General features: G+C 34.1%; 1 protein-coding gene across 5 annotated transcripts in view; it reads left to right on the top strand.

The window, feature by feature from the left end:
• Positions 1-27,580, top strand: part of Nol4 (nucleolar protein 4) — a 310,075-nt gene that overhangs the window by 47,361 nt on the left and 235,134 nt on the right. For 4 of the 5 annotated variants that reach the window (XM_076836802.2, XM_076836803.2, XM_076836805.2 and 1 more), the window contains one exon: positions 26,298-26,447. In XM_076836802.2, the coding sequence (XP_076692917.1) occupies positions 26,298-26,447 (150 nt within the window). Of the gene's footprint in view, positions 1-26,297; positions 26,448-27,415; positions 27,479-27,580 lie in introns of all 5 variants that reach the window. The other variant, XM_076836804.2, reaches the window with a different exon arrangement.

Consider the following 27,580-nt stretch of genomic DNA (forward strand, 5'->3'; position numbering starts at 1 on the left):
TTTAATTGAATCAATTAAAAAAACATCAATTGACGCTAATGGCTGGGGGCTCCCAAATAGTGAGCAATTATGATAGAAGTTAAAAGATATGTTATTATTCACCATATCACTAGGTAAATTATTATTTACCAAGATGACCATATCACTCATAGTGAGATGATGCTTTTCCTTAAGACAAGCACATTCCCATAACACATGGCACTGCCAGCATTTGATATTCTGACATCTTTACTTTGTGTGAGTATGGAAAAGATTTGCCATTTGGGAATTCATATAACACTGACACAGGAGAGGACAGATAAAGATGTGTAGCATCCAACAGGAGGGTATTTATTTGATACCCCATAAACAAATGTTCCTTGCATGTTGTTTTAGCATTAATTTGATGAATTCAAGGAGAAATTGATTTTTCTCTTTACAAAATGCTTATTTTCATGACAAATCATTTATAGTAACCTTTTTATATTTATTTAAAATATTTAATCAATCAATAAAAAATTATATATATTCAAAGTATATAATGTAACCTGATGTACATAAACATAATATAAGGATGCATACATATATAATCAAATTATTTAACATATCCATTATGGAAAACAGTAATGATATTCTTCAAAAAATAAAAAGAAAAATACCATATGATCCAGCAATCCCACTTCTGTAGATATCCAAAAGAAATGAAATTAGTATCATTTACAGATAGCTGTATTATTCGCAATAGCCAAGATATAAAAATAACTAAGCATTCAAAGTGTAGTAAAATGTACTTCACCCTGATAAGGACTTTTCTTGTATTTCTGAGGGTTTCTAGCAGGAATGGATGTTGAATTTTGTCAAATGTCTTTTCTGTTATTGGGAGGAACATAGGGTTTTTAATCTTTTGTTAATATGGTAAATAACTTCAAATGTTAAACCAACCTTGCATTCCAGTGATAACTCAGCCCCTGGAGTATTGGCATGGTAGATAATTTTCCATCCTTTTGCTTGTAAACTATTTGTGATTTTAAATACAAAGGACTCCCTGCCTCTCCCCCCCCCCCCCCCCCCCCCCGCCCCCATTAAACCCAGGGCCTTGTGCATGCAAGGAAAGCACTATACCAACTGAGCTATATCCCAGACCAGGGACGTTTTTGTTGTTGTAAGTAGCATATAGTAGGGACTTTCTTTTTAAATCCAATTTCTGATTTCCAGTTGAGAATATTTCTATTTAATGTAATTAGCTTAAGTCATTTCCTGTTTGTTTCTATTTGTCCAATCTGTTTGTTGTCCTTTTCTCCTTTTTTTATATTTTCAAAACTATTTCAATATCAGTTTTTTGCTTTAGTATTTATAATATACATCTTTATCTAAAAGTCTACCTTCAATTAATATTATATCACTTTTATAGTTCAAGAAGCTTATAATAGTATACTTCTTCCTTCTCACAGTTTTTAATGCTGTCTTTATTATATAATTTTCCTATATTAGGTAATAAATCACATAATGTTATTATTTTTATTTAGTTAGAAATTACCTTTAAAGATATTTACATAACAAGAAAAATCTTAAAATATTTACCCATGTTGTTACCATTTCTGATGTTCTTCATTCTTTTTTTCTATATCTGTATTTCAAACTGGTATCATTCCTGCTTCCTAAAAGACATTTTTGCTTGAAAGACATTGTTATTTCTTATAGTACATGTTTGTTAGTAATTAATTATTTTGTTTTTGTGTATCTGAAAATGTATTTTTCCTTCATTTGAAAAAGTTATTGTGATTATTTACACATTTCTATTTATTTTAACATCTCATTGTTTGCTTTATATTTGCTGTGCTTTTATTTATGTTCCTATTCCCACTACTTTGATGTTTAAAACTATTTCTGTTCACCTTTACAGGTTTGGAATTTATAAATTACTATATTTATCATAGTAATTATCATTTAAATTTGGCAATATATAACTCTTAGATCCCCAAACAGATAACATTACTATTCTTCTTTTATGAACTTCTTTTAAAAATACATAGTAAATGATATATAAGTATTATTTTTCCCTATTTAATAGACTCAGAAATTTCAAGATTCATATTCAAATTCATTAATTTGTTTTCTCATTTCTTTTACTAGTATTTTGGGCTGTCTCTCTGTAGGTTTTTTTTTCCCTGAAATAATTAGCGCTTTAGGAATTACTTAGTTAAAGTCTGTAATTTTAGCCTCCTTTTTCAAAACATGTTTTCAGTGTTCCGTTACATCTGCCAGTGAGAAATGTGCTGTCATTTCCATTATTCTTTCGTTGTAAGTGCTTTGTCTCCCTTTCATGACAGTCTTTAAACTTTTCTTTTAATCTTTCTTTGGTGTTCCAAAGAGCCAATACAATGTTCTATGTAGAGATTTTAAAATAATTATCCTTCTTGATATATATTTTCTGAATTTCTGAAATTATGATTTTTATCATTTGTAGCAAATTCTGCCATTATCTCCTTGAATTAGGGGAAGCAGTGAGACAAAAATGACTTGACAGATGTAGAAAATAATAAAACAGAAAAAAATAAGAAGTAGGAGCTCAGTGCTTTCAACAGAACTTTAGATAAACATTGAAAAGAGAATTGATGTATAAAATCTGGATATGAAGCTATTAACTCCAAATGTAGCCACTTTTGTATCATTCCCTTCCCTCTAATTCCTTGCCCTTACAAGTCAGCTTCCATTATCCTACTTTGCTAGAATAGAATCCAAGGTTTGGTCTCTCTTCCCCTCAATCCTTTCAAACTCCAGAAACTAGGAGTTCCTGGTAAATGAAATTATGTCCCAGATAAGCTTCAGTTTCTGTTTTAACTTTTATGGTTTTTATCTCTTCATTTAAAAAAAGTTTTACTTTTGGGGGCTGGGGTTGTGGCTCAGCGGTAGAGCGCTCACCTAGCACGTGCAAGGCCCTGGGTTCCATCCTCAACACCACCTAAAAATAAATAAACAAAATAAAGGTATTGTGTACAAATAAAAAATAAATATTTTTAAAAATTTTACTTTTGGGGTCCTTGAGTATTTCTCATATTTATGTATGAGCTTAACAATACATCTAAAATATGTTGTTCCTCTTCCCACACACATATCCATCTATGTCTGTTTGTCTATCTGTCTATCTACTTTCATGACAAAGTAGTCTCATATTTTCATTTTAGAAAAAAAAAAAAAAAACAACTTTAGGCTACTATGAGAAGACTGGTTGGAGGGACCAAAAATGGTACAGTAATTCAAACAAGAGATTCAGGCAGCTATAAGCAGATTTGAGAACTGTTTTAACAGTTACACTTAGTAACTGGGTATGTGGGAGGTGTAGGAAATCAAAGATGACTTATTTTAAAGGTTAACTGAACATTATATATCATTATCTGTTGGAGTAACAGTTTGATTATTGTAAATTTATGAGCTGTAACTATTATCTTCCGATTGTGCTTGTGGACCTGATGGCATTCAGGGACATTTAGCACCTGCTCAGGTTCAAATGATGAACCTTATAGGGAACTGAAGATAGAAAAATTTTAGTGTAATCTACTTTCTGTAAAAGACATCTTTCATTTTCCTCCTGGCTCTCCTCTGACAGAGTCTGTTTATTTACTTCGGATCCAGATACAAGATCCTGCTTTTAAAGTAGCATGCCCTGTTGAAGTGGAAATTACATGTTGGCTATTTTTTTGTTGTGTTACTTTATTGCTTTTAAAAATCCTTTTGCTCAAATGCTTTAACTTCAGCTTAGAAATTTGTTGGTACCCACTTGCTCAGATAAACTGTGATGTGGTTATATTCTTCAGCAATGTATAAAAACTGTCAGCTTTCTATTATGTGATGCTTTGGAAATTTGGCAATTAAAAAATTAATGAATTTTAAATGTGACAGTTTCTTGTACCATCATAATGTTTGTTGTGTAAGTTAGAAAATTATACAGAGTTTCTCTGGTTTTGTATTGGTTTTTAAGAATCCATGAAAAGTTCTCAACTCCTAGAAAGACATATGTGGTAAATTTTAATTCAGTTTTTTTCCCTAGTATACAGTAAAACTTAAGTATTCTAAAATTTTGGAAAAAATATAGTGTTGTTAGCACAAATAATAGATTAAAATGATGTAACATGCTTTGAGAAGCATAAATATGTATTGATTTTTAAAAGACAGTTGATTACAATAATGCATTTAACACCTGTTTACTATAGATTTCTTGTAAAGTAGAAGATAAAAAAAATCCCCTCTGATTCTATTATCTACAACTATTATTAATGAAAATTACATTGAGTAAATATTTCTAGATTCTTTCATTTCTTAATATGCTTTTTTATAGTCTTCTCAATTCAAGTATACATTAATATTAAGTGATCATATCAGATAGGTTACAGAAGGATTTGTGTGTTGTATCTTAATGCTCCAGTCTACCTTCTGTCATGAAGAACATGGGACAGGTTTTTGAATATGCACATACTGAGACCCAGCTGCGAGGCTACCTGTTCAAATGGCAAAGGAAGCAGTCCAGAAGGCTAAAAGCCTTTACTTACTTTCCTGTTCTATATATTTGAACATGAAGTGCTCTGATTATCTGCCTCCTGCCATGAGTTCCTGAGGACAAAAACTGAAGTATGAAACATCAATTCATACATAGTCTATGATACACATGACTATCTTCCAGTTGCATTTATCCAGTGTGGCCCAAAAATGAAAAGTACATTTGCATTTATCTCATGGTCAAAAAGAACAATTTGGTACTTAAGGATATGGATAATAAGGATATTTTCTGCCAGTATCAAAATAGTTTGATAGTTTGAAAGATCATTAAAGATATGTTGTCTTTATTAACTTCTACTGCATCACATTTAAAGTGGAATTCTTTAGAGAAATCAGAGTTGGAAATGTTATAAAGTTTATTGTTTCAGTACAAAGACACCAGAGTATATAGTATATCTAAATTAACAATAAAGTAACACTTCAGTTTATATTTAATGGCATATTTCTAATTTCAAAATAATTGTTTTAGTGTCCAAATGATTTTATACATATGAAAAATCACGAGGAATTTCTTAAGCAAACTATTATACATAATTCTATTTGGCAGATACTTTTTGTATTTCCCTGTGTATCTTTCTCCAGTTAAAGATTAATTTTGCTGTAGGTATTAAGTAATTAAATTATTTAACATTACACTTTTTTATCAAGCATCTTTGTAAATGTTTGGGAAAATTAATTGTATTCTTATACCATGTATAAGAATCATATAGGTTTGTTAAAAATTTTGAGAATTTTATTAAAAGATCAGAAAAGCCTTTTACCAAGACAAATTCTGGGTATAGCAATAACATGATTATTTTTCCTGAAGAGGCCAAATCCTTATAGTGTACTACAGAAAAACTGCCCTCAAAAATTTCAAGTAGAGAATTGGAAAGTAACCTATTTGACTTTTTGTCTGTAGCTAAACAAGTGTGTTTGTTTCTTTCAAAATCGTGTCACCTTTTGATGCATTGAAAGGAAGGCAACAGTCCCCACTGATTTAGCTGCCAGACAAGACACCCTTCTCCACCTGCGCTCCCTTTTTGCTCCAGTAAATAAGCACCATTCAGTTCTTTTAGGCTCTGAGCAAAATCAGTTTGTGTGTGCGATTTTGAATTGTCCATTAGGAGTGTCCCCATTGGGTCCTTGACTTATTTGGCTTGGGATGACAGGACAGGGCAGCTGACAGATCCGCACTCCCAGCTCTTGGCTCTGGGAAGCCTGGGTGTGTGGAGCTGTCCACCCAGAGGGAAGCGCCTGGTCCTCTCGCCCAGGCTGAAAACATTGCTCTTTAGGGGGTCGGGGCTGGAGGGGGCGGGCGGGGGTCACTTCCCAAACGCCAGGGAAGGGCCGGCCAAGGGAGGTATTTTTTTTTTTTTTTTTTTTTAAAGGAGTACTTGGAGTGACACTAATTGGGAGGGAAGGGGCTGGTGGAGTGTGAGGCCACAGAGCCCAGCATGTGCGGGCATCAGGGGAAGGGAGAGACCACAGCCAATGAGGGCTCCTCCCAGCACGCGGCCTCGCCCTTGCTTAAGTGGGAAGGGTTGGGGTGGGTCACGCTTCTCCAGTGTCTCTAGTGGGATGGGCTGGTGCGGAGGAGGGCTTGGAAGGTCACGGGCAGTGTACCACCTCCGCCTGACCGCGCAGCCTTAGGCCCGGTGGGGGAGAGGGTAGGAGAGGGCGCGCGGGCAGCCACGGTGCCCGGTGAGCGCGGGGCGGATGCCTTCAGCCCTGCGGTGGCGGGGGGTGGGGGTGGGGGGGGTGGGGATCAGCTCCTGCCCACCTCGCCGGTTCCTTCTAGGGTCCCAAAGGCCCAGACCCACACGAAGGAGAATCGGATCTCATACAGACCCTGGCACCCCAGACGCTGCGGACCCAGAACACACTGGGAAAGGCCTTGACTCGCCTCCTCCGACCGTTGCTATGGCAACGGGGAGGTTTGAGGTGCACCGCCTGCAGGCTGCTGCGCAGCTCCCTCTCGCGGATCGCTGAGTCCCCAGCACTAGGTCTCAAGCGCCGAGCGCGCCTGGAGGTCCGTGGAGGCAAGGCAGAGCGTAGCGGGTGGAGGGCTCCCAGCCGCCCACTCTGGCGTTGCCATGGAGACCGTCTGGGCAACCTCACCTGTACCGGCTGCGGCAGCCGCTGCCGCTGAAGTACAAGAAATAGCAACCGGAGCCCTCTTTTGCCCCAGCCTCTCTTCCAGGAACTGTACCCCAGCAGCTGTTACTGCTTGCCTTCCACAAACAGGAAATGAGAGGGCAGACATCCAGAACTTGCCCCGGATTCCTCCAACCATGCCAGTCTTTATTCGTTTTTCCACTTTGAATTTTACACCTCAGCATCTTCCATAATAAATAGTCTCAAGAGGATTGGGGGAGGGGGGGATGGTTCCTTTTATAGTGTCTGCCACACCTCGTCGATTAACAGACTGCTGGTTTAATTCTGTGGAACACTGTCCTGGACCAAGTTTAATCATCAGAAGAGAGATATTTTAGAAGTCTCCCCCCTACCCCATATATTCCAGCAGATATGTAAAATTCCAAATTCTCTTTAATAGGAATAGATCATATCTTGAGCAGTGTCTTTTTTTTTTTTTTTTTGGTGCTGCTAAGCACCACTAAATCAACCATTCTTTTTGACAAATAACTGAGACAATTATATGTCAGAATATCTTGGCTACATAGTAGAAAAAGAATGGGCTTTTCAGAAGCTCCTTTCCTGTTTTATTTCCACTTCTAAACAACAATCTAGTGCTGAAATGTCTCTTTTCTGGGCTCTGTTCCATCTGTGTTTGAGATGGGTTTTTGGCTTTGCAAGGGGGTTATTTCAGCATGACTTTGTCTTTGAATTCTGGGGTGAGGGGTAAATTAAATACTCTAGACTACTTATGCTGAGTTCAGGTGCAAGATTTAGTGCATGGATGCATCTCTACTGACTACCGACATGAATGCACTCTGGCAAAAAGGACTCTGATTACAGCAAGTTGAGGCATCTGTGATCTTGAATTGCCAGCCATACCCTGGCAGGCTCTGTGAACTGCCATTGGTCACAACCCCTTGCTTCTCAAATCTCTTTCCTGTTTAATGTGTATGTGGCACAGCTTTCATTTTGTGAAAGCACCCTGGTAGCTTTTGCTTCTGATAATCCTGAGTTTCCTTACTTAGTTCTGCATGTTTGAATAGACCAGACTTTTCAACTTGACTTTGATACAACCTCTTTAGAAAAATCTTAACCATGCAGGATAACTGTTTCTTTTCCAAGGCTCATAGGTGGAATACTTAATAACTTTGTTTTGTTACACTTTTTTGTGTCCTGGGGTCTTCAAAGACTCAAAAAGATAGATTTTGACATAGTCCAAGCCTTAGGTAAAGTTGTGAATGTGAAATATGTTTTTCTGTGGTATCTTTTCCTATTTTCTACTTTGCTACTTCTCCCAAAGCAACAGGGCTTCTTAAAAAACTTCCCCCTTTTATTTATTATCCCACTTACCCTCTTCTAAGAACTTGACCCTCTTTAGCTAACATTTCATTGAACTTGCAATGGTTTCTTTTCTTTCTTTGGGCACCTTTCTGCCCTCTTTGAAGATTCCTTCTCAAACTTTTTGCTTTTTCTTTTCCTTTGTTGATATTTCATCTTGACCAACTGCTTTTTCCTTTTGGTGTATTTTCCTGACATTTCTCATCTACGTCCATTGCTTCATCTGCCATCTTTTACACATTTTCTTAATCTGTGTTGTATTTTACAGATTTCCCCTGCCCTGGAACTTTGGACTCCGGTTTCTAAGCTACTTCATGGACATTTCTACTTGTTCTTCCTATATCCATCTCAAGTACAGCCTTTCCCTCACTGAACTATGTTCTTAGCCAAAACTTGCTTTTCTGACTATATTTCATATTTCATGTATTGATCTTCTTATGCCCCCAGTTATCCAAGATCAGAAGCAGGAAAACCCTTCATTGATTCATTCATTCATTCTCAGATTTTTTTTTTATTGGTATCCGGCCAGTGCTGGGCATACAGTGTCATGAAAATAAACTCTAGTGTGGAAGATAAATTGCTACATTTACAACTAAGCATTAAAATTATAGCTTTTGATAGTCTATTACAGAAACAAATGGGATGGCATATGATAAAGAATAAGTCTGGAGGAATGGTTTTGGATAGATAGTCAAGAGAAGTTCTATGTGATAGTTGAGATGAAGATTGAGAAAAAAGCCAACATGTATGTTACTGAAGAAAGATGTCAGGTGGACAGAAGAACAGTCAAAAAAATTTTTTTTGGCATCTTAGTCCATTTGTGCTACAGTAACAGAATCTCTCAGACAGGATATAAAGAACAACAGTTTATTTCTCATCGTTTTAGAGGCTGGGAGTTCCAGATGATGGTACTAGTATTTTACATCTGATAAGGACTGTATCTCCAGGTGAAAACTGTGTTCTCATGTTGTGGAAGACAAAAGGAAAAAAGGGGTCAATTCTATCTGACAGGCCCTTTTATAAAGGCACCTAATGCCATTCAACCCAGAGGAGACTTTGGAAAGGCCCCATCTCTTAATCTTTCACATGGCTACACCTAAATTTTGAAGGGACATGTCTAAACTTTAGTAGGTGGGGAAGAGCTGTCGTGTTCAAAGCACTGACCTAAAAATCAGTTTTCGTGTTGAGAAGGGGAAAGTGGGAATGTGGTGAGGGTGGAGAGAGAGGCAGGGAACAGATGTGCAGGGCTTTGTGGGCCCTGTTGAGGAACTTGGATTTTATTCTATATGCCATAGGAAGTCATAGAATGTTTTTAAGATGAGTGGCACGAACTGGTTCATAATTTTAAAAGATCATATGGCTGTAGGATGGAGAAGGGATTGGAAGGGGGACAGTTTTAATGTGGAGAGGAAATTAAAGATGATGGAAGTTTTCTAGCAATGACCATGATATGAAAGTGGAAGGGGGTGGGGGTAAGTGAACAGACAGGGGGTATTTTTAGTGGTCTTATTTCCTTATAACCCACTGTTTATCTCAATCTCATTCTGTCCTTGGAGCAATCCATGCCATATGGGACCTTGCATATCTGGGTACTTACACTGAAATCCTAATTTTTTTTGATTCTTATTCTTTCATGACTTTAACTGGAAACCATAGTTATGTTATATCTGACAAAGAAAGGTAGAGAATAATAGTTAAGGACACAGTCTTCAAAAGTAAACTGCTTTGGCCCAGATTTATGCTCCATGACTTGCTAACTGTGTCAGTTAGGGTAAATTGCTTAACCTTCCTGTTTCATTTTCTGTAGGTACAGAAGAAGATTAAAAGTAATAGTATGATTTTCGGGAGTTCACAGGGATTAGCATATACAATACAATCTTCTGTGCATTTTAACAGTGTATGGTATATGCTCAACAAAAGTTAGCTGATGATGTTTGTCCTGATAACAATGATAGAGAACTTGAAATCTGACTCTGGTAAGCTTTTCAATATAATTACCTTTTGTAAATTTTTTATTTTAAGACAGAATCTCACCATTGCGGAATCTGGCCTCAAACTTGTGATCCACGTGCCTGTAACTGGTACTTCTAAGTTATTTGTAAAACTAAAAATCTGAATTGGAAGGACATCATCGCTAGAGTGGGAAGGTAGCAAGGTAGCTTTTCCTTGAGTCTCCCTTCTTTGGAAAATATTCCTTTAAAAATTATTTTTGTTCCTTGTTGATTTTTAAATCTTGCTTTTACTGAGCCTAAATCATACCATTTTGATTTTCCCATAGAATGATCTGAAAGAAAATGGACATACAATTTTAATCATGGCCAGGAAGATAAAATGCCTGTGAGTTGAAAAGAATAGGCTTTTTGGTGCTACTCTGATCTCTATGTCTTACTAATTCCATAGTGAACAGTCCTCAGTAATTCCAAACTTTCATTGTCTTATTGGCCAATATTGATTGTCTCTTTTATCAAGTTATCAATGATCTATCTTAATTTTCCAAGATTTTTCAGGATTGACTAAATAAATGGATGAATTAATCCTTAAAAAGTTTCTCACAATATTTCCTTCTTTTCCTATTATTGCTGTCCTCTGCCTAAAGTATACCCTCATTTCTTTTTTTAAGGAATATACATATTATCTTTTTAATATCACTCTATTCAACTTTTAAATGTTATTGATGAATTGATCTTCTCAAAAGTATGAAGCTATTCTTATCGTCTTTCATTTTAAAAAAAAATTTAAAAACTATTCACTGAGAATAAAGTTACAAAGAATTCATATTCAGATTATGTAAAGAATTTCTTATGGACAGTGGTGCCTGTTTGTAATCCTAGCCTCAGCAGGCGGAGGCACATGGATCACAAGTTTAAGGGCAGCTTCTGGAATAGTGAGAGTCTGTCTCAAAATAAAAAATAAAGAAAGACCTGGTGATGTAGCTAAGGGGTAGGGTACCACTGGGTTTATCCCCAGTACCACCAAAAAAAAAAAAAAAAAAACCCACGAAAGAAAAAGATGAACACCTAATTAAAAATTGGGTCAATGCTTAAAAGAAATATTCAATAAAAGAGATTTATAAAGGTAATAAACAATCCTCAATTTCAAGAGTCATTGGAGATATGCAATTAAAACCATTATCAGAATGGCGATAATTAGTGATTGACATTCCCAAGTATTAGTAAAAATAATGAGCAAATAGCATTTTCATGTACTGAGAAAAGGAAAACAAATTAATAGTGCTACTTGAGAAAAACTGTTCAGCATGATCTACAAAATTTTAACATACACACATATGAAAAATTTCATTTCTTGGATGTATATCTGAAAGAAACAAGTGGTTGGTGTACCAAAACACATGATGGAAACTTTTAGGCCAGTATTATTTCTAACAGCTGAAAAAAAAATAATTTCTAATGTTTATCTTGAGGAGGATGATAAAATAAATTATGGAAATTTTTACTATGGATTACTACATGCTATTTAATATAAAAATTCTGTTACACACTACAACATGCATAAAACCAAACATAATGGCATAGCAAGCAGGCTACGGTGATCTATAATGAGAGGTAACATGGAAGTTATCTTTGGGGAGATGAACAAGGGAAGTGATTGAGAAAAGAGGCACTGGGGAGCTTGTAGGAATGCTACCATTCTTCTATTTATTAGCCTGGGTGACCCTTATGTGAGTTGGATTAATTGGCATAAATTCATCAAGCTGTACATTTATAATTTGCAGATTTTTTATCTCTATATTTCAATTGTTTTTTTGAAAGTCTTTGCATTAGCCATTGTATCAGATCACTTTCTTCAGATTGACATTCTAGATTCCCCCAACTGAATTCCAACTTGTGAATTTTCTCACAGTTTATTCTTACATCTTTGCACATGTCCTGTTTTTTTCTCACAGACTTTACTAGTAAATGAAGAAGAGGCTTCCAATTGTCCTTCTAAATTACTGTTTTCATCCTTTTGATAATAGAATATTCTAAATTTTGACTGGACAGAGGACTACCTGTGATCAGTCTTCTGACTACATTTCTTAATCTGCTTTGCTACTAGGTACGGTTGCAGGTGATTAAGTTTGGGCCAGTGGTGACCTGCATGGCTTATTTTCTGTACATTTGCTTTTACTTCTGGCTGGGAAATAGCAATGTCTGAGAAACCTTGGCAGCTACGTGTTCCAGATGGCAAAGCTACCAGGCTGGCTCTGGATCACTGGACAGTTAGATGAGAGAGAAACAAAATTTCTGTTTTTTTCAAGCTATTTTGAGGCTTCTTCTTTACAATATAGTGTCTGCCGGAACACACTTAGTACTTTCTAAACATTGTGATTCATAGTACCTCTGTGCACAGCTCCTTTCTGAGATGCCCGGGCCTAGTGACGTGATCCCCAGTTTGTGCCATGGGTAAGATTTTTGTCTCTTAAAGTGCTTTCCATTTTCCAGATATGTGACTATGGGAGAGGTATTGCTTTATCTGAGACTCAGGTTCTTTACCTGTGAAATTGGAATAAGAGATTATTATTGTGACGTTTAGAACAGATAATGCACATGAAGTGCTTAGCATGATTTGGAGTACATATGAAACTCTCAGCAAATTAATAGTTTTAATATATGTTGATGATATTATAGAATTGAAAATCACAGCACAGATGTTCAGTTTATGTAGGAGGGAGATATAAATTCAGGACATTTTGGAGACAAGTTCATCTTGTTTTTATCATCCCAGACTTTCTAGAAATTTGTGATTATTTAATAATATTAGAAATAATGTAATGTGAACCTAGACCCTATAACCAGGCAATTCTACTCTATTTATATATCCAAATCAAATGAGCACATTGGGTGTACCAAAAATATGGACAACATATTTACAGCAACATTATTTTTGATAGACACAAATAGAAATGACCTAGTTGCTTTCCAGTTATAAGAACGAAACTAACTCTTAATTTTAGCAAGTTTCTTGTAGGTTTCCATTTCTTATAGGTTTCTTGTAAGTTTCCTCCCTTTTAAAAATTGGAGGTATTTATGCATGACAGTTGACTCCTTAAGAATATGATTTATGTATTACAATATTCTTTGGCCAAACTGCTAAAAACCTCTAAGGCAATACAAATAAGTTTGCTTATAATTTTAGTATTTCCCTTCTAGAATCTTCTGGCAATTTTTTTGTGAACCTAAAGTATTTTCCCTAATAAGGGTGATAAATGATTTTAGTTTTTGGCTGCCTGAAAATACTCATTTTTTAAATGATAATTTTCCTGATTATACAAATCTACCTTGAGACATACTTCCTCTGAGAGTCATGAGGATATTATTCTGCTGCCTTCTGACTTTCTGATTTAGACAAGTTTGCTGTCAGACAAGGTGTTGTTCATTAAAGGTGATCTATCTTCTACATCTAGCCGTGATTTTCTGCCCATTTTACTACTATTATTCAAGAGGAGATTTCTGAAAACCAAGTTATTCTGTTTGGGATCCATTACATTTCTTAAATCTGAGTTCCCCTAACTCAGTTTTCCTCCACTGATTTCCCAAAAGGGTGAGACATGAGTCAAATCAAAGTAAAACAAGTTGTGGTGTCATGAATATTTACAAACTGTCAGATTTTCTTCTGCTCCATACATTGCTTCATGTGCACTTTTATTTTTGAGGGTCCTGTTTTTTAAGTGATGGTAACTGGTTCCTGTCTAATGGCTCATCATTCATATGACCCTGAAAGTTTACCTAATTTTGAGAGCGCTACATTTTAAACTATGCATATATTGTTCATCCTTTTCAAATTTGTTTTTCTTTTCTTTTCTTTTTTTTGGTGTAAGCTTATTTTTAAAAAGAATATTAAAGGAAGTGAATGATTTTGTCCTTGGCACATTTTTACTTTTCTATATGAATTATTTTTTTAAAATTAGAAATATTTTAGACACATATGCATTAAAAAGGAATGGAGGAATTTTGTTGTTGCATTTTAATTTTCTGTAAATTTTCAAATTTTTTTTAATTGACCAAGTTTGGTTTAGAAAGAAAAAGAAATGTCTTGAACTGGTTTTTAGTCCACTTGAATAACTTTCTACTTTTGCTACATGGAAAAGCAATATTTTCACCCTCAATAGGAGCCCATGGTCTTTTCTTCCCCACATCCCATTGCCTTTAGGTAAAATTTAGGTTCACAACAATATTGAACAAAAATACAGAGAGTTCCCAAATACACGTTGTGCCTGTAGGCTCATGGTGGCCTCAACTATCAACCTCACCAGACTGGCATATTTTTCTACAATTGGAATAGGAATATCATTATCCCTGAAAGTCCTTAAGGTTCACTAGGGTTAATTAGGATTCACCATTGGTGTTATACATTTTATAGATTGTGACAAATACATAATGACCTATATCCACTATTTTGGCATTAAACATTATAGTTTTACTGTACTAAAAATATTGCTCATTCTTCCCTCCATCTCCCATAATCCTGGCAACCACTGACTCTTTTACTGTCTCTCTAGTTTTTCTGCCTTTTCCATTATGTAATATAATTGGAAACAGTACAGTTTGTACCATTTTCCAAATCACTTCTTATATTTAATAATATGCATTTAAGTTTCCACCATGTCTTTTCATGGCTTGTTTGTCTATTTATTATTGTAATATTAGATAGCATTCCACTTTCTGGATATCAAAGTTTATCCACAGTTTGCCAAAGGACAACTTACCTGTTTTAACTTTTGAAAATTATGAATAAAGCTGCTATAAACATTCATATTATATTTTGTGTGGCATAAATTTTTAACTCATTTGGTTAAATACCAAGGCATTGGAATACTGGATCATTTTATAAGAGTTTTTTGTTTGCTTGTTTGTTTGGGGGTAGGGGTACTAGGAATTTAACTTAGAGGCAATTTGCCACTGAGCCACATCCGCAGTCCTATTTTTACTTTTCTATTTTGAAACAAGGTCTAAGTTGCTTAGGGCCTTGTTAAATTGCTCAGGATGGGCTTGAATTTGTGATCCTTTTGTCTCTGCCTCCTGAGCTGCTGGGATTATAGGTATGCAACACCACACCAGTGTGTTTAGGTTTTTTTTTTTTTTTTTTTTTTTTTTTTTTTGGGTACTGAGGATTGAACTCAGGGGCACTTAGCCACTGAGCCACATCCCTGGCCCTATTTCGTATCTTATTTAGAGACAGAGTCTCACTGAGTGGTTTAGTGCCTTGCTTTTGTTAGGGCTGGCTTTAAACTCATGATCCTCCTGCGTCAGCTTTCAGAGCCTCTGGAATTACAGGTGTGCACAACCATTCCCGGAAACGTTTATTATTTTCAAGAAACTGCTAAATTGTCTTCCAAGGTGGTTATAGCATTTTTCACTCTTGTGAAAAAAGAGTGAGAATTCCTGTTGCTCCATATCCCTACAACCTTTGGAGGCAAATATTCTGAATTTTGACCATTGTAATCACTATATGTTGATATTTCATTATTTTAATTTGTGTTTTCCAAGTAACATAGAACATACAGCATTTTTTTCAAATGCTTATTTATCATTCTTACATGTACACATATTTTAGTGTGGCATCTGTTTAACCTGGGTCCCTTTGTTTCCTTTTGTTTAATTTTATGAGTTCTTTGTAAATAGTGGATAATAGTCCTTTTTTTATGTTCCTTGTGCACATATTTTCTTCCAGATTGTGGCTAGTCTTACTCTCTTTACAGTGTCTTTTACAGAGAAAAAGCTCTTCATTTTAATGAAGACCAGTTTATCAATTCTACCTTTCATGGATCTTGCTTTTGGTGTGGTATCTGGATATACCATAACAAAGATCATCTAGATATCTAGATTTTCCCTAATGTCATCTTTGTAGACTTAAGTATAAGTTTACATTTTACATTTAGGCCTATTTTTTTGCCTACGTTTTTGAATTTATTTTTAAAGAGTATGAAGTTTGCATTTAGACTTTTTTATTTTTTTGCATGTGGATATCCGATTATTCCATCACCATCTATTGAAGAGATTGTCTTTTCTCTATGGCTTCGCCTTTGCTCCTTTATCAAGATCAGTTGACTCTACTTAATGTGGGTCTATATCTGGGTTTTTTGTTCTGCGTTTCATTGATATTTTGTGTATTCCTTTGCTAGCACCACACTGTCTTGATTACCATAGCCTTACTTAAGTTTTGAAGTCAGGTAGTATCTTTCTTCAGACTTTATTCTTCTCTTTTCAAATTATGTTACTTATTCCCACATTCCCTCTCAACCCGTTTTTCAGTACCTGGAATTGAATCTAGGGGCATTCAACCTCTGAGCCACATCCCCAGCACTTTTAATATTTTATTTTGTGAAAGGTTCTTGATAAGATGCTTACGACCTCACTAAGTTGCTGAGGCTGCCTTTGAACTCAAGATTCTCCTGCCTCAGCCTCCCAAGCTGCTGGGATTATAGGCATGTGCCCACCATGTCTGGTCTCCCACATTTTTTTGAGAGCAATGTTGTAAACACTCTTTGTATGTAATAGACTTCTAGGTATTTGAAGAATACACATTATCTGCAATAAGTAACAATTAACATTTGTTGAGAATAATATTTCAGGAAATATTCAGTTAACCTTCAAGTAAAGCCAAACATACAAACTCTACAATTTCAGCCAAAGGAACCAAAGCTCAGAGAAATATAATGAAGTCCTCCAAGACATATTAGGTAGTAAATAGTGGAGTATGGCAGTCTGCCTCAGAGAGCATAATGTGGGAACATTTCCAATATCTACAGCATGAACCAACTTCCTGGGAAAGAGATTCTACAAATTAGCCAGGTAATAAAGAAACAAATTATACTTTAATTGGACATTTACTAATCATGCATTATATGCCATGCATTATTCTAGGCATTAAACTTTCAAAGCATCTTCTTTTAATGAGCTCATTGTGCAGTGTCTTATAGTAAATAAGAAACAAGTTAAAAATACAATAGTAGCTTTTTTTGAAATAGTTTCAAACTGTAATCTGTGTAGATGTCCATCAAGTGGAAAATGGACAAATCGTGGTGTAGCCATGCCACGGAATATTGTTCAGCAATAAAAGTATGCGGTGGTGGTATGATAAGGTCAAAGATTTTTGTTTGTTTGGTTTTTGGCACTGGGGATTGAATCTGGAGCTCTTAACCACTAAGCTACATCCCTAGCTTTTAAAAAATATATTTATTTTTAAATTTTGAGATAAGGTCTTGCTAAGTTGCTTAGGACCTTGTAAATTGCTGAGGCTGGCTTGGAAATTGCGAGTCTCTTGCCTCAGCCTTCTGAGTCACTGGGATTTTGATGTAGTTCTATCAATCAAATCTCACTAGCAAAATCCTTTCAGTGAATCTCTATTGCAGCTCTTCTAACCAATTTAAAAGTGAAAAGTAATTTTTATCTTTAAGCTTTAATTCCTTGCCTTGTATTTAGGTCATTTTTTTTTTTTAAATTTTAGCTACCTATGCCCTAATAAAGCTACGACTCCCAGAAATTTTCTGAAATTAAAGTTCCACTTTTTATTTTTCCTTCACAAGATTGACTGAACTCTAGTCTTTAAAATAATTTTTATTCTTTAGCATCCCTTTCCAAATAGACTCATGGATTTTAGAATATGGGCCACAGACACCATACAACTTTTAACCATTTTTTTTTATCATTTAATTTGTTAGAAATATTAACAAAACTGAACTTCATTTTTATTTGCTTTCTGTTTCCTAACCCCAAATGTACAAAAGGGTACTTACTGTTTTTTAACCTAAAATTATCATTGTTAGTTAAAGGAAAATGTAAGAAATTGCCATTATAATTTCCAGTCATGGCCATATGCTAAATTATACAGAATGATGACCCAAAGAGATAGCGCAGATGATTTGATCTTCAGATGAACCCTAAACTCACAATGAATAATTGCGATTTCAAGGTAAATTAGTTTTTGCCTGTTTTCTTGGCCACAACAAAAACTGCTTAGTTAGGTGCTAGCACAGTGAAATAATGAAAAGGCAGAGAAACATCCAGTCTAAATAATAACTGGTTAATCAGTACCTCAATTGCAAGTCATTTGTGCTTCAAGGACAGCAGCAGCATGTGTCTGGGAACTGATAAAAGTCCCTGATATAAGATAGTATCTGACAAGTGGGGCTCATTTCCCCAGCTTCTGAACATATGGCAAAGCCGTGTTTTCCAGTCTTCTTTGTGTGGCAGCGATTGGCCTCTGAGTAACATGGACTTTTGTTTGTGCTGAAAAGAGAATGAGCATTCCACATAAATAATTGTAATTATCTTCTCATTGAAGAAACATAAACTTGGAGTTCAATACTATTTTCTTGGGTAAATCATCAAGTTTGGAAGGAATAGAATTAAATGTTCTGGGTTTTTGCAGAACATTAGTTGATGCAAAGTGAACAAATTTGGTCTAGGTTTGGTTTCCACTGAAACGTCTTTTTTGATTGAAGCGTTTAGGTTGAAATACTTTATTTTCTCCTTGTGTCACTGTTACTTTGAACTGTTTTTCCCCCTGAAGTGTTGTTGTCTGTTTGAAATTCTGCAAGTTATGTTTTTGTTTTTTTTATAAACATAGTCCATAACTCAAACACATGGGAAGATTTTAGAAAAAGTATACTACAGATTAAAATCCTTAATTTGGTTTATAAGCGTATCATTTTTTAACATAAAATCAGGGTGAATTTAGTTAGTAATCAATACAAAAAACTTCAGAGTTTTGTATCTGGAAAATTTCTTATAAATTATTTAATCAATCATTTGTTTTGTCATCACACACACACACACACACACACATTAAAGCCTTGAGGTCAAATGGTATGATCTTTCCTTAGGTTAAAAAGAGAGTTTAAAGGTGCTCATAGTCACTTTAAATCAGTCCATTCTGCTTGAAAAAAAAAAAATATATATATATATATTCCATATTCCGTTCTTATTCTTTTGGTGTAAATAGAAGTTCCCAGGTGGTTATGAAAATTAGATTATTTATAGGAGCTGTTCATAAATTCTTCAGTTCAGAACACTTTTGAAAACTGAATGCTAGAAATTTAAACTTGTTTTGCTATACCTTCCTTTTTCTTTATTTTACCGTTGTATTTGTTGTTTATAAATTGGCAGCTCTTCTACTGCTTGTATTTATAACTATTTTAATGAAATTTCTGTCTATAACACCAACTACAATATGATCATGAGCTTGCCAGTTAAAATATCTGATTGATAACAGCTTGACTGAGGAGGGAAAGATGCCAATTATTCTTGTCCTTTGATCTAGATATTAAATGTGTTATATTACCCTTAGTTTAAATTTAAATAGGAAATTTAAATAGGAAAACCAGATGTTATTTTGTTAAATATTTTTCATTGGGTATAAAATTTTCACAAGCTACCCCGTCTTGATCTGAATAACATGCTTGAGTAATATACCAGTGTCCTTGTCCCTCCATGACTTGTCATAAACTTCCCAAGTGGATACAGTGTTCTATGGAGGTTGAGAATCTGGAACGATTACAGTAGAGAGGATTTCCCCATAATGATGATCTCTGCATTCATTCTTCTTGCCTGATTTGTAGGAATTTCAGAAAAGATGACTTTGAAACTCAGTAGTATCTTTTAAATAAATCCAATAAGGCCAAGAAGAAACATGAAGAATTGCATGTCAGTCTTTTAACATAAATGGCATTTTGATTTTGTTATAATAATTTTAATATCTTTAAGCATGGCATCTCTTATTAATTTTATATGATTGCCTTACATTTTTATGATCGTACATATCATCTCATCAATGGGTAATTAGTAAGCTATCAGAAAGTTAAATAAGGGTAACTCATTTCTTTTTAGCTTTTTAAACTCATGTTTCCCTTCACTATCATTTTAAGATATACAACAAGACAATAAAACAAGTAGCAAGTCTGAGCACAGACTTGCTATCCCAGTTTACAAATTTTGGATTTTTTTTCTATCAGCTTTAATTTGAAGTTTTTCTAGTAGTAACGTTTTCCACTGCACCCTGAATTGTCACGTTAGCTCATTTCATTGTTGGAATTCTTGCTGTCTGAAGCTTTTCCTGTCTCCCTTTTAAAATCTATTCTAAAAAATAGTCATTGAATTCAGTTAACATGCCATTCACTCATCTTGAATGACATAAAAACAGTGGTATTATAAGTCTGGCTTTTACTATCTCCAGAGAGTTAATTGTTAACTTCTTAGAAATTTTACAATCAGTTTGTACAATATAGCCATTATTAAAAATTAAACTAAATGCATTAAGTAATTCATATTAAAATATTATAATAAATATTCAAAATTTTTAATGGCTTTGTTATTTTACTACAGTGTAATATTATCTGAACTCTTGAAGAAGTTATTCTGGTCTGTATCTGTATGATGAAAATACCACAAAATGTGGTACATTTTTGTGCACTTCTTCCCAATATTAGGTTTAGTGATTTTACATCATAACTTGGAATAGCTGTGGTAGAAGTATTGACACACAGAAATCAGTAAAGCCGCAAGCCAGGAGTGATTTATTGGTTTTTTTCATTGTGTTTGTATGGTAGTTGAAGTTTCAGTTTAATGAATAAAATTTGTACCAGGGTGAGAAATAGTTTAACAATAAATCACCTGCGATATTAATTAAAATTATTCAGAAAGCTTGCAGATTGGGATGAAATTTCATTTGTCATATCATAGTTAAATCAAAATTATAGGTTGACAGATATGCAAGAGTTTATGAAAATGTTCTGTGATAAATGGTAACCTGCAAATTTTCCATGAAAGTGTATTTTATTATTTATAAATTGTATGCTCCACACCTCTTTATCAGTAAAGTTTATAATAACCTATATATTTATAGGTCTCATGGCAATTTATGTATTCTTGGAGGGATAGTTGTCAGCACTCACAAGCACAGTGCTATAATTAACACTGCAGTAGTGACTGAACTTCTTCCATATCCATTCTGTGTTCATGGGTTTGTGGATTGTTTGGATGTTTTGTCTAAGGTCCTCTGTTTGCCTTTTTTTCCATCCTTGAACTCAAAATCCCAAACTATTAGATAGTACATATTTTAACAGCTTTACTGAGATATAATTCACATATGTGTAATTCATCATTTAAAATGTACAACTGAATGTTTTTAATATTTTTGGAGGATTGTACAACCATCATCCAAGTTTAGAACAGTTTTGTCCTTCCTAAAAGAGTCTGTTGAACAATTAGCAGTCAGTCTTCATTCTCTCCAGTTTTAACCAAGAAATAATCTACTTTCCGTCCATGTAAATTTGCCTATGCTAGACATTTTATACAAATTGAATCATATAATATGTGTTTTTTGTGTCTGTCTTCTTTCACTCACTTCAAGGTTCATACACAATACACCATGATTGATATTTCATCCCTTTTTGTAGTAGAATAATACTCACTTGTATGGTAATACCACATTTTTTCCATTCCACAGTTCAGGGACACTTATATTTCCACCTTTTTGCTATTACAAATATGGTACTATTAGTATTTGTATATGATATATTTAGTGTACACTTGTTTTATAATTCGTCTTGAATATATATTGTTGAACACTAGCTAGATCATGTGATACGTGTGTGTTTAATTTCTATTACTGCTAAACTGTTTTCAAAGCAACTGAATCATTTTGCATTCCCATCAGCAGTGTAGGATTTCTCTACATCCTCACTCATACTTGATATTTTCATTTCTACAATCCAGGTGAATGTGAAGTAGGGTCTCATGGCAATTTTGATTTTCACTTGTTGATAACTGATGATACTGATCACCTTTTTTTCTTCATGTTGGTCATTTGAACATCATCTTTGTAGAAATTGATATTCAAAGTCTTTCCAATTTTTAAATTGAGTTATTTGGCTTTCTATTATTAAATATTATTGACTAGTTGATCTTATAATTCATACATAAATGCAAGGGAATAAAAATCAAAATAATTTTATAAAGAAAATATTTAGAGGTCATACCCTTCTTAATTTCAAAGATTACTATAAATCCAAAGTCTTTATAAGTAACATGATATTTGTATACAAGCTGATATATACATCAGTGGAATACAATTCAGACTTCAGAAATAAGTCTTACATTTATTCAATTCATTTTCAAAAGGATGTGATCCTTTGCTATGTGTCTTAGTTCCATGTTTTATTAATGAGAACTCCTTATTTGATTTATGATTTTCAGATATTTTATCCTATTTCTATGGGTTGTCATTTTACTTTTTTCAGAGAATTATTTGTAGTATAAAAGTTAATTTCTATGTAGTTATATATGAATTTTTCTTTAATTGCTTTTACCTTTGGTGTCATAATTCTGAGGACTTTTCCTTACCAAAAATAACAAACATTTTAATCCTATGTATTCCTGTAAGAATCTCAAGTTTTAACTCTTAGGTTTAGATCTGTCATCCATTTTGACTTTTGTGTGTGTGGCTCCGTAGAGATTGGACTTCATTTTTTTTTTTTTTTTTTTTTTGCACTGGGGACATAATTGTCTTGGTAGCATTTATTGAAAAGATAACTCTTTCTGTACTGCATTGTCACTCCTCTTGAAAATGAACTGAAAAATGTAAGATTCTAGATTCTATTCTACCAATCTATGTATCAATTTGCATACAAATACCAGGCTATCTAACAAAGACTGTGGATTTATAGTAATCTTTGAAATTACAAAGGGTATAAATTCCAAATATCTTCTTTGTAAAATTATTTTGATTATTCTTATTCTTTTGCATCTATATATGAATTATAGATGAGTTTGCCGATTTCTGCAAAAAGCTAATTGGGATATTGGTAAGAAATTTTAGTGATTAAAGTGAATAAAACTTTTAGTATTGTCATCTTAACTATGTTAAATGTTCTGATCCATGAGCATAGGATGTATTCCCATTTATTTCCACCTCATTTTAAATATCTCTTAACAGTATTTTGTAGTTTTAGTGTATAAGTCTTAAATTTCTTTTGTTAATTTTTATAAATTTGTTAATTTTATATCTAAATTTGTTCCTAAAATTTTATTGTTTTGGTGGCCTACGACATGAAATTATTTTCTCTAATTCAATTTTGTATTCACTAATAAATAGAAACATAATTGACTTTTGTATGTTGATTTTGACCTTGCTTATTATCTCTACCAGTTTTCTTGTGGATTCCTTAGCATTTTCTGTGTATGAGCTCATGTCATCTCTACAGTAACATGCAAAGTATCTGCAAAGATAGTTTTATTTCTTTCTTTCCAATCTGGAAAGAAATCTTTTTGTTCTTTTTAAATCTAATTCCCTAGTTGGAACCTACGATGGACATTTGGGTCATTTATATTATAAGTTCAATCTCTGAAAGTATTTTTGAGTTTTAATCATAGAATGTGGGTGTGAATTGATGTTGAATCACAGTAAACAGAGCCACATGATGGGAGAATTATAGATCATTTTTCTCCATTAACATGTGTGATTTCAGTATTACCTTGATAAACTCCGAATTTCTGAATTCATGAAAAAGTTTTGAGTGTTTAATGATTGTGAAGCATCTCCAACACATGCTCCTATAGCACAATTTATACCTCCTGTGAGCCAGTACCATCTATAGCTGGCTCAATAATGAGCACTCAAATCCTAAATCCTGAAACTTGTAAATGTTAGCTTGTTTGGGAAAAGGGCCTTTGTGGATATACCTTTGTTAAAGATTTTGAGATGAGAAAATTATCTTGGATTATCTGGATGGACTTAAATGCCATCATGATGGTCTTTATAAGAGAGAGCACATTAGAGTAGAGGCATGCCGAAGAACAGAAAGTCATGTGATGCAGCCCCAAGCAGGGGAATGCTGGCAACTGCCAGAAGCTAGAAGAGGCAGAAGGATGGGTTCTCTCCTAGACCTTCTGGGAAGGAGTGCCAGTCTACTGGACTTGAATTTGGACTTTGATCCTCTAGGACTATGATAGAATAAATTTGTCTCTCTTTTTTTTAAGCAACTCATGTTATGGCCATTTGTTATAGAACCCAAAGGAAATTAATATTCATGCTAATAATCATTTGTTTTAATATCTAGTTTCTGCAGTAGATGGTTAACTGCACAAAAACCTCTATTATCTATCTCATACATCTCAGTAAGCGTAGTAGCTAGTACAGGGTTTGGCAGTACTTAGGTTTTGTTGGATACTAGATAAAATGAATAAATGATCTGTGGTTTTAGTGTTTAGCTGGGTGAATAGGTAAACATGCTAATGAATTTGGGAACAAGTAATATATTTATTTACACAAATGAATATATAGTGACTAACAACACAAATTTATTAGCTTATATTGCAAGGGAACTCGATAGATGCTACACATTGATGATTGGGAGCAAAGGAGACAAGTTTCAGAGGTAGTTTGTTTGTTTGTTTGTTTTGATACTCTGCATTGAACTCAGGAGCACTCGACCACTGAGCCATGTCCCAAGCCCTCTTTTGTATTTTATTTAGAGACAGGGTCTCACTGAGTTGCTTAGTGCCTCACTTTTGCTGAGGCTGGCTTTGAATCCTCCTACCTCAGCCTCCCGAGCTGCTGGGATTCCAGGCACGCGCCACCGTGCCCAACAGTTTTATTGATGGAAAAAGTTAGAATTTGGGTTTCTGGCCTAAAAATAAAAAAGCTCTCTGATAATACAGGCCAGGAAGAGGCATCTGGAATCATGCTTTCCTGGACACTGCCCTCTAAGCTCTAGCAATTTTCCAGGCTGGACACTGGCATGCTTCATGCAGCTTCATTGGACTCCCAGAATCTACTGGTCTTGTTTCACAAGGCAGTGAGGTAATATTCAGGGGGCCCAGTTGTAGAAGAGAGGCCTCAAAATGTCACAGAAGAGATGTGGAAAGTCTGAAACCAAATTATGAACTATATGCATCAGAGATTATTTGTGAAGGGAGTATTAAAGTGTGAACAGAGGTGAGAGGCCTGGCTGTTTGGCTTAACATGCAATTTCATATATCTTGTTATTGCAATGTGCTGCTTTAGTCACTGCTACCTACAAGGCCTAATGCAATTAAGAAACAGGGTTAGGGAGGGAAGGAGGGAGGAAATAAACAAAGAAAAATCAAATCAACAGAAAGCAGAAAGTGTTTCATGGTTCACTTTCAGTTTTGCAGTAAATTCAGCCTGCTGGGGTTACTTTTGAAACAGACTCTTGCCATTTGGCTATATACTGTGTAATGATTTTATTTACTGGCTTGTGCTGTTTACCAGTATGAATGGATGTATGGCATTACTTCAGGTTAGTGTTTGTGTGTGTGTGTGTGTGTGTGTGTGTGTTTTGAGAGAGAGAGGGACTTCACAAGTAGGAAGCCCTTTCATTCTGTAAGCATGTAAGATTAACCTTTTTAATTATCTCCATCCTAACTTTTAATTCTTCTCTATCATCTGTGTGAACTCTTGGATCTAGACTGTACTTCCCATTGCTGTGACTTGCCCTGATTCAACTTCTTCCTGATCTCAAATTATATTTCTTCCAAGAAGCTACCTTAGTAGGAGGTGATGTCTTCATCCTCTGAACTCCTATAGTAGTTTGCTTATATTTAAGTAGCCATAAAAATGACAAGGTCCACTATTTACTGAGTATTCAGTATATGTTATACATTGGGTTACATCCTTTACATACATCATTTCATTTAATTTTTACAGTGATTCTGTGAAGTGGGCTCCACTATCACAATTTTGCAGCCGTGAAAACAAAATTTAAAGAAATTAAGTATTTGAAGTTTAAGTGATCAAGATCCACAGTTCACACATAGGTGATTTCTAAGACTCACAGCATTAACTTTTAACACCTTGTCCTTGAGTTTAACCTTGATAATATATGCATTTCCTTTTCTAGATTAGGTGATGTTTGAGGAAAGAAACTTAGTATTATGTCTTTAATTTTTCTAATTACAACTCCCAGGACTCAGTAACTCAAACATTGGTTTAATGAATCAAGCCGTATTCAGAATGAAATTATTGCAATAAAAATTACTAGGCATTAAAATGTATTTTAAAATAACATAAAAAACTTATACTGATGATTACAAATAAAAACCCAAAAGAATGGAAATTGTGGATAGGCATGATTTACATGATATTAAGTCATGCCTTTCTTCCATTTCTTACAGTCCTGTATATAAGTAATGCATAAAATGGTAGGATATTCATTCATGAATTTTTCAAGTTTTCTATGTAGATGATTCATTTCAGAGTATCAAAATATTTTGTCTTAATCAATTTCATGTGTTAAATGCAAATGACTATATTGATCTTGTGGGGTTTTTGTTCTGTTTTGTTTCTAGGATGGAGTTGGCGTAGATGAGAAGCTGTCTTTGCGGCGAGTAGCTGTGGTTGAAGATTTCTTTGACATTATCTATTCGATGCATGTGGAAACAGGGCCAAATGGAGAACAAATTCGAAAACATGCTGGACAGAAGAGAACTTACAAAGCAGTAAGTAAAAAAAAAGAAGAAGAAAAGAAACGAGGAAAGCATGCATTTTGAAATTTGTTATTATGTTTGCTTAATAAGTTTGCAATAATTATAAATATTCTACAACATAAATTAGACCATATCATGGTCACACTCAACACTTAAAATTATAATTATTACTGATTCTTTTTTGGTCATATTTTTACAAGTCAATTGCATATAATTTAAGCCTGTCTCTAGAATTCTCATATTGTTTTATTTTAAATATATATATAAATATATATGCGAATATTTATAAAGTATGGTAGTTCCAGTCAAATGCCACAAATGGGAAGATATATTTGTATTACAAATTGTGTATCATAATATGTGAATTATAGTACTGCTGCCTTTACTGTTTTAACATTTCTTCCCATAAAGTCATATTAATGTATTTGAATATTTCTTATTTTACCCTTGTAGCTTTATGGACAAAAAATCCTATGTACTTTCTTATGTCCCCTTATATTAAATACATTTGTCCTGAATGATATGTATTTCTTAATTTTCCAGAATGAACTATTTAAAAATATGGGTCATTTTCATAAGTCTAATGCCATTGAATATTTTTAAATGGAAAAATATAATGTTTTAATTGTAAAGTATTTGAAAAGGAGATTTAATTAACCGTTGTATATTGAAATGTATTTGTTGTCTAATGGAGTTATATATTATTTTTAAAGTTTATAATTATACCTACAGTTTTATCTAGACATTTTAATCTAGCTTCTTATTTAATTAAAAACTTTGTGAAATCATGTTTCTGTAGATATTTCATCTTTTCTAGCAAAATTGAACAGTAAATTGTTCTTTTCCAATATGAGCAAAGTGTACATTAGAAGTACTTTATCAGCAATCAAAATAATATCCTCTTTTTGAATTCTTATTGAACTCTGCTTTTGGCTACCTTTATATTAACTGTTTTCAGCTATATTGATACACAATATCAGTCTGGATCCATTTTTTTTTCAGATACAGAAAAATGTGTGAAATGCTCAAAGTTTCAAATACAGGTACATATGTTTGAAAATTAGCTACTGAGCATAAGAAATAGCTTCTTTTTCCATAACTATTTTTTGCTATATTGCCAGGGTCATATTGAATCTTTGTAGTTG

The sequence above is a fragment of the Callospermophilus lateralis genome, chromosome 17 (assembly GCF_048772815.1).
Source record: "Callospermophilus lateralis isolate mCalLat2 chromosome 17, mCalLat2.hap1, whole genome shotgun sequence".
NCBI classification, from domain to species: domain Eukaryota; kingdom Metazoa; phylum Chordata; class Mammalia; order Rodentia; family Sciuridae; genus Callospermophilus; species Callospermophilus lateralis.